Raw genomic sequence first — 8,478 nt, 5'->3', positions numbered from 1 at the left:
CCGGTACGGGCGCGACACTGAGGGTTGCGATCCGTTGCCGGTCACGAAAAAAGACAAAAAGGAAAAAAAAAACAGCAATTAATCATCATCATCCCTTGGAGAGGACACAAAGAGAGGAGCTGTCTCTGCTCCACTACGTCTGGAGCCTCGAACAGCTGGCTGGAGACTGGCCATAGATAAGGGAACATCTGGTTTCAAGCCCTGGATCTGCTAGATGTATGACCTTAGGCAGGTTGTTCGGCTTCTCTGTGCCTCTGTTTCCTCACTGAAAATGGAGATAAAAATAGAGCCTGCCTGTTATTTTTGTCAGAATTGTCAGACCATGCATGTGCAGCACTGAGCACAGAGTAAATGCTCCGTTGGAAGTGCAAAGAAATGAGAGCATGGTGATGTATCTCCCTGTTTCTTGCTCCTAGGGTGCCCCAGGAGACTTTGGCCCCCGGGTAAGGACTGAGCATGACCTCCCTCACCCACCCACATGGTTTGTTTTATATTATGATAAGGCATATCTAGCATTTCTTCTGGGGCCCAGCTCCCTGTAGCTTATCACAGAAAGGCGAGTGAGGAAGCCCCTCACCCCACCCACGGCCACAACGTGGAAGCCCCCAGGGGCCTTGGTCCTGCTGAGGTTGCCACCCCCTGCACAGATGGAGAGTCTCTGGCAGATGTCCCAGTCCCCATGTTTATCACTGCGGATGACTGGACGATGGGCTGGCACTTGCCCCAGACCGGACACTGACCTTCCTGAGGGCAGCTAGCACTCCAGAAGGAGGGAAGTCTCTGGACTCAGCAGACCCGACCCCAAAGCTTGACTCTACCACTTACCAGCCAAGTGACCTTGAAAAAGTCACTTTCCTCTCTGAGACTGAGGTTCTTCAACTGTGAATAGGGGTGACAGCCCCACCCCACGTGGTTGTTGTGAAGATTCACTGCAATTGTAGAAGTCAGCACCCAGGAGCAAGTGTAGGAACGGTAGCCCAGAGTCTCCTCCAAGCCCACCCCTGCCCCTCAGTGTCCCTTGGGCCCAGGAACTCAGAAGTGCCACATGCGGAGCCTAGGGTCTCCTCAATAGAGACTGAAGCAGAGTGGAGACCTCAGGTGTGGGCCCTGAAGCAGGTGTCAGCAGAGGGTCCCTTCAGTAGCCCTAGACAAGTGACTTGCAGTTCCAGCATGGCCCAGGTAGGAAGCAGAGGGAGCCCTGACCGCATCAGTGCCCAGAGAAAGGCGGGACAGTGGCATATGCCCGGGTGTTTGTAAGAAGGTTGTGGGGCGGAACTTGTAGCCAGTGGGCCAGTCACCCATGGCAAGCCTGTGGGAATGGGATGGTGAATGCGGGAGCCGCTTGGGCCCAGAGGAGGGTGCTCCATACAGGGGAATGAGAAGGAAATGGGGGGGGCACCGTGTGAAAGGCTGGAGCCTTGTGGTTGGGCTGGGCTGGGCCCCAGCTCTGCAAGTTCATGGCTGTGAGCACGAGGTGGGAGCAGGCAAGTGGCTGGCCAGGCTAAGCCCCACAGACAGAGCTGTTCTGTGCCGAGCCTGTGATGGGAGGGCAGGGGCAGGGCCACAGCTGGTGAGATTGCTCTGAAGTCCAAGAAAGGGCGCTCGTGTTGAGTTTTGTGTCTGCTGAGAAAAATCCTTTTGCTTGCTTTCTGGTAGATGTACGGAAGCTGATCTTCCAGACGGCATGCCCACTCCTCAACAGACTAGAACTCCCCTAGCTCAGGAGGTCACAGAAGAGCAGACCTCCTCCCAAGCCCCTCACCCGCTCGTGGATGGCCTCCCTATTGACCCCACGTTGCAGTCATAGAAGCTGATCTTCCAGACGGCATGCCCACTCCTCAACAGACTAGAACTCCCCTAGCTCAGGAGGTCACAGAAGAGCAGATCTCCTCCCAAGCCCCTCACCCGCTCGTGGATGGCCTCCCTATTGACCCCACGTTGCAGTCATCTGTGAAACCACTTCCGCTTCCGTCCTCAAAGTTTAGCAGCTTAAAACTACAATTCATCATTCTATCTCATGGTCCCCTGGGTTGGCTGAGGTCTCTTGTGTTGCAGGCAGAGGCAGCTGGGCCTGGAGTCCGAGGTGATGGCTCCCTGCATAGCCACAGTTGATGTGGCTATGGCTGGTGGCTCACCTGGGGAGTGCCCACATGTGGCTCTCCATGTGGCTTAGGTGTCTTCCAGCATGGCAGCTGGTCTCCTTAGAGGGACTTCCCAAAAGCACCATTCCAAAAGGCAGGAAGTGGGAGCTGCCAGGCCTGTTAAGAGCTAGACCTACAATGGACATGGCATCATTCCTCTGGCATTCTATTGGTCAATTCAGTCACAGGGTCTAACCAGAGTCAAAGGGCGTAGGGAACTAGAGCCCAGCTGTTGATGGGGAGTGGCAAGGTCACACGGAGCCAGCATAGAGGCCATCTTTGGGGAAGGCAATCTGCACGCCAGTCACCAAACTGCCTACCTCTGGGCTGGGTTAGGTGGACTGGCCTCCAGGAATAGTTTGTGGTTTTTGAAATCCCCCTCCTGCCTTTCTGACCACACAACCTGTTTGCTGACTAGATGGTTTTCCCGTGGCTCAATCCGGGCTTCATAAGTAGAGACCATCACGCATACAATCTCCGCATCCTCAAGGTAGACGGCTGAGTGGGGGGCTTGGGCCTGCTAGTTTGCCGTGCTCCCCGCAGCTCACCCCATGTTTCTAGGGTTCGACCTCAGCCATCCAATCCCTGAGGGAGAAGGGGGCAGCCTGGCCAGGGAAGAACCCAAGTACCTCTCGTAGGACCTGCTCAAGTGTCTAAATCCGTGTTCCACCTTAATAAGGAGAGTCCAGGCCAGTGGTTCCCAACCTGAGGCCCTGAGCTATAAAAGGAGCAGCAGGAAAGAAGGGGAGGGAGTCTGCAAATTGTAACTGATTCAGCCCAAAATGAAATAGAAATTACCCGCCGCCACCACCACCCGCAACTGGGTGACCTAACCAAACTGTTAGTTTTCTTTCCTTTTGGCTGGAGTTATAACCTTTTGATCAGGACCATGGCCAGGCCAGACTAATCAGAAGATCTAAGTGGCGGACATTGAGAGCATTCATTAATTTTTTAATTGGTAAAACAAGTGCATTATGTGTTAAATGCAATTTACTTGAGAGGTGAGCTTTTACATATCATGAGGAGTCCATGGATGAAAAACAGTGTCTAAAAGAGACCACTTGCCTTGATGGTCAGAGGAGGCTCGGCCTTGCCTAGCTCTGTAACCCTGGGTAGATGATTACCCTCTCTGACCCCAACCACTTTATCTGTAAAATGGGTCAATAACAGTGCTCTGGCCAGCTCATCACGAGGACTGAATAAGATAGCCTCCAGGAAGCTGTCACTTGCTCAGGGATGAGGACACAGAAGGCTTCTTCCTTTCTTGGTTACAAGAAAGTTGAGAGCTACTGGCACCATGACCCAGGCATGGCAATTACTGTGCCCTGTGCCAGTGCTGGGCGGGCCCTGCTGGGGCAGCAGGATGGTGCCAGTCACCCTGTGGTCTTCTCTTCTTGCAGGTTGGGCCATGAGGTGAGGGCTCTGGCTGCCTGAGGTCAAACCCATTACTAACATTGAGTTCAAAAGTTGGGGCTTGGGTTCTGCATGAGAGAGACTGTGTTGCCCTTCATCACCTTTCTTTTTTAACTTTTTTTTTTTAAAGATGACCGGTAAAGGAATCTTAACCCTTGATTTGGTGTCGTCAGCACCACGCTCTCCCTAGTGAGCCAACTGGCCATTCCTATGTAGGGATCTGAACCGGTACCCTTGGTGTTATCAGCACCACACTCTCCCAAGTGAGCCACGGGCTGGCCCTTTTAACTTTTTATTTTGAGATAATTGTGGATTCACATGCAATTGTAATAAATAGTACCCTGTGTACCCTTCATCCGGTTTCCCTCGGTGGTGATATCTTACATCACTGTAGTACAATTTCCAACCAGGAAATTGACATTGATACAAACCACCAATCTTACTCAGACTTCCCCCACTTTACGCACACTCATCTGTGCGTGTGTTTAGTTCTTTGCAGTTTCATCACACTTGTAGGCTCATGTAACCACTGCATGAAAGATCCCTCATATATATAGCTACAATCCCCTCCACCCCCCTATCCCTAACACCTGGCAACCATTAGTCTATTCTCCATCTCTATACTTTTGCCACTTCAAGAATGTTATGTAGTTGTAATCATACAGTATTAACCTTTTGAGGCTGGTTTTTCACTCAGCATAATTCCCTTGAGGTGCATCCAAGCTGTTGCATGTGCCAGCAGTTCATTCCTCTTTTATTTATTGAGTAGTGTTCCATGATGTGGATGTACCGCAGCTGATTTACCACTCACCTGGGGAGGACATTTGGATTGTTTCCAGTTTGGGGCTATTACTAGTAAAACAGCTATGAACATTTGTGTACAGGTTTTTGTGTGAACGTAAGTTTTTGTTTCTCTGGCACCAATGCCCAAGAGTACACCTCCTTCACTTTTAATGAAGCAGGAGTTGACCAACAAGGAAGGCCTTTCCGGAGACACTCAGTCCCCTTTCTGGAAAGAAGGGGCTGGTCAGGCACATGTCCTTCCTTCCTCATCGGCATGAATCTTCTCTCACCTCAACAGCATATCTGGGCTTCAGGTGCTGGAGAGGTGGCACATTTTCTTGGGCTGTAAATGGTTCTGGTGGGCCTCTCCAAGAACTGACAAGAGGCCCAGTAGTAAAGCCCTTCCCTCTGAGCCTACCCCATGGGTGGGGGAAGGAGAAGGCACGGGCTGCCCTTCGGAAGGAGACTCTCTCTGGAGGCTGGAAGCCCTTCCTCTCACCCTCAGAGTCATGCCAAGACCCATCTCTTTCAGGGAGACCAAGGGCAAGATGGAGCTGCTGGGCCTCCAGGGCCCCCTGGACCCCCGGGGGCCCGGGGCCCTCCTGGCGACACTGGAAAAGATGGCCCCAGGGGAGCTCAAGGCCCAGCGGTAAGAGTGGACATGGAGTTAGACCACCCAGGACCTGGTCCTGTATCGACCAAAACCCCAAACCCTGAGCCCAGAGCCAGCCCAGCCCCAGCCCTTTCCCTAATGCAGACCCAACACCAACCTTAACCCCAGTCCAGACAATGAACCTTGGCCTAACCTTAACTCCAACACAGATCCAGCCCCATCCCCAATCAGATCTTGTCCCTGACCCTAGACCCAAACCAACCCTTACGCTAACCCCAACCCAGACCCTTACCTCAACCAAGCTTTAAACCTCACTAATCAGATCCCTAACCCCACTCAAGACCTTGACCCCAAACTCATTCCCAATCCTGATCCACGCCCCCAATTCAGACTATTATCCAGACCCTAACCCTGACGCCTATAGACTCTGACCCTGACTCCAAACCCACCTCACCCCAATACTCTAACCCCAAATAGACCCATAGACCCTAACCCTGACCTTAGTTGAATCTCATTCCCAATTTGGACCCCAACCCACATCCTGAGACCCATATGTGGGTGCTTTCTCTGCAGATCTTTACCAACTCCTATTCCTCTCTCTCTTCCCACCCCGGTGCTAACTAGCTGTCCTTGGTTTTCCTTCCAAATTCCTAAACCAAACCATGGAGGCCAGAACTCATTCTAGTATCTCTTTCCCTAACCCAGGGACTCCTACCTGTCCTTCTCCTCCAATGCAGAGCCCACATCTCCACCAAACTGCCACTGGAGTCCCCTCTCAGAGCAGCTACTCAATTGGGTCATTTGTCATATTGGGCACATAACTCCCTGAGCTTCAACTTTCTCATCTGTGAAATGGGGACAATGATACGCCCTTTTTAGGTTTTGTGCCCCAGCCCAGGGTCTGGCATGAAATTTGGGCTCAGTTAAATGTGACATCTCTGCATCCCTCATTGCTATGCTTTCGTGCCTCTTCAGGGTCCCAAAGGAGAGCCTGGAAAAGACGGCGAGATGGTCAGTATCCAGGGCATTTCAGAAACCCAGAAGCCCCTTTCCTACCCACACCGAGGACACCAGGATTGCATTGGCATGAGAGCACGCATGAGTGTGCGCGAGCCTGCACCCTGTGCTCCTGCTCCCCCACCAGCGGTAGGGAAATGGACGGGCAAGTCTTCCAGCCCAGGCAGAATTCTAATAGCCCCACATTCCTGTGTGGGAGGCTGCCGGCCACTTGTCACCATTTGAGCCCCAGTGCAAAAGCCGTGCAAGGCACAAGGAGACAGGCCTGGAACTGGGCAGCACAACCCCGGTTCTAGCGACAGCCTGCTTCTATGGGATTTGATGTCACCCTTTATAAAGCGAGCATGATAAGGAAGACAGACCCAGGAGCAGCCTCCAGTATGATGTTTAATACCTGCTCTTCCCTTGTTCCAGGGCCCACGGGGACCTCCAGGGCCCAAGGTGAGTTCTCACTCCCCCCACCCTCCCCAGGCCTGGGGACAGGCTCCCTCTCCACCCCCACCCCGCCCCCACTGAAGCTAAGGCAGCAGGGTTAGGAGACCAAATTCCATGACCATGGGCAAGTTACTGCATCCCCGTAGGCCTCAGTTTACTCATCTGTTAAATGGGGGCATGATAAACCTTTCCTGCCTTCTTCATACTGAGTTGTTGTAAGGGTTGAATAATAAAACATGTTAGCTTTTTGAGTTTTAATAGACTTTATTTTTAGAGCATTTTTAGGTTCACAACAAAATTGATCAAAAAGTGCAGAGTTCCCATTTGTCCCCTGCCCCCACACATGCGTAGGCTTCCCCACTACCAACACTCCCTACCAGAGTGCCACGTTTGTTACAATCCACGAAGCTACATTGACATATCATTATAACCAACCCACAGTCCGTAGTGTACGTTAGGTTCACTCCTCGTGTGGTACATGCTGCCGCCTTGGACAAATGTACACATCAACACGTACCCGCCTTTATAGTATCATACAGAGTCATTTCACTGCCCTAGGATTTTTTTCTTTTTTAAAGATGACTGGTAAGGGGATCTCAACCCTTGGCTTGGTGTTGTCAGCACCACGCTCAGCCAGTGAGCGAACCGGCCATCCCTATATGGGATCCGAACCCGTGGCCTTGGTGTTAGGGATAGTAAGCACGGGCCGGCCCTCACTGCCCTAGAAACTAACTGTGCTCCGCCTATTCACCCTTCCCTTGCCACTGGCAGCCACTGATCTTTTTACTGTCTCCATAGTTTTACCTTTTCCAGAATGTCATGTGTTTGGAATCATATACTATGTAGCCTTTTCAGATTGGCTTCTTTCGCTTAGTGACAGGCATTTAGGTTGCTCCGCATTTCCATGGCTTGATAGCTCATTTATTTTTAGTGCTGATGTACCACAGCCTATATACTCATTCACCCGTTGAAGGATTTCTTGGTTGCTTCCAAGTTTTTGCAATTATGAAAAAAGCTGCTATTGACGTCCATGTGTAGGTTTTTGTGTGGACATAAGTTTTCGGCCACGTTAGCTTTTAAAGTGCTCTCCAGATGCCAGCTCTCTGTTTTCTTCCCTCCTTGGGCAGTGCCTGGGGCATGGGAAGGAAGGCTGTGGCCCTCCTGGGCTGCACAGGACAAGGCTGGGAAGAGAGCTCCGCTTAGCGAGTGCCGGCCGCCAGCTGAGGGCCCTCAGTGCGTTCTCTCTGGTCCTCACATCACCCCTCTGAGCCTAGGGAGTCACCCCCCACGTTCAAGAGCAGTAACTTGCCCAGGGTCATTGAGCTTGGCGTGAACAGCTCAGGAGCAGAATCCAAGACCGTCAGCCCCACGTGCACCCCTCTGAGGGACTGACTGGAGGGTCTCTGGGCTGGCCCTGGGCATGAGTTATCGGAGCCACTTCTGCCAAAAGAACAAGAGGCTGGTGTCCAGGCCACACTCCTATGGCTCTGGCCTCTCTCTTGCACCCCATCATCTCCCCCAGGGTGAACCTGGCATTCCTGGAAAGAACGTGAGGGGCCTGTGGAGGAGCCTCTGAGCCGAGTGTCAGGAAGTAGCTGGAGAGAAGGGCAGGGGCTGGGGCTGGGGATGCGGAGGGGCCGCCCCATAGGGAAGGCACCCTCTCACCAGACCTGAGTCCTCACTGTGGGTGGCTGCCCCATCCCATGTCTCAGTGAGGCCAGAGTCTCATTCATGTGCTTACTCACCACTCACGTGTTCCCTTCTTCAAACACATCGAATGTGTGCCCCCTTCAGGGCCTGGGACAGTGGTTCTCAAAGTGTGGTCCTGGGACCAGCAGCCTCACCCAGGGGCTTGTTAGAAAGCAAATTCTGTGGCCGGCCCGTGGCTCACTCAGGAGAGTGCGGTGCTGATAACACCAAGGCCACTGGTTCGGATCCCATATAGGGATGGCCAGTTGCTCACTTGGGAGAGCGTGGTGCTGACAACACCAAGTCAAGGGTTAAGATCCCCTTACTGGTCATGTTTAAAAAGAAAGAAAGGAAGGAAGGGAAGGAAGGGAAGGAAGGGAAGGAAGG

General features: G+C 52.4%; 1 protein-coding gene across 1 annotated transcript in view; it reads left to right on the top strand.

Moving 5' to 3' along the window:
* COL23A1 (collagen, type XXIII, alpha 1) overlaps positions 1–8,478 on the top strand; it is a 29,272-nt gene that overhangs the window by 3,575 nt on the left and 17,219 nt on the right. The window contains exons 3-7 of the mRNA XM_008570917.1: positions 417–443; positions 4,870–4,986; positions 5,926–5,961; positions 6,382–6,408; positions 7,925–7,951. Coding sequence (XP_008569139.1) covers positions 5,959–5,961; positions 6,382–6,408; positions 7,925–7,951 — 57 coding nt within the window. The 5' untranslated portion in view covers positions 417–443; positions 4,870–4,986; positions 5,926–5,958. The remainder of the gene's footprint in view (positions 1–416; positions 444–4,869; positions 4,987–5,925; positions 5,962–6,381; positions 6,409–7,924; positions 7,952–8,478) is intronic.

The sequence above is a fragment of the Galeopterus variegatus genome, unplaced genomic scaffold, assembly GCF_000696425.1.
Source record: "Galeopterus variegatus unplaced genomic scaffold, G_variegatus-3.0.2 Scaffold641, whole genome shotgun sequence".
Classification (NCBI taxonomy): Eukaryota; Metazoa; Chordata; class Mammalia; order Dermoptera; family Cynocephalidae; genus Galeopterus; species Galeopterus variegatus.
The sequence above is the reverse complement of the archived record's forward strand: the minus strand, read 5'-3'. Positions and strand labels throughout refer to the sequence as shown.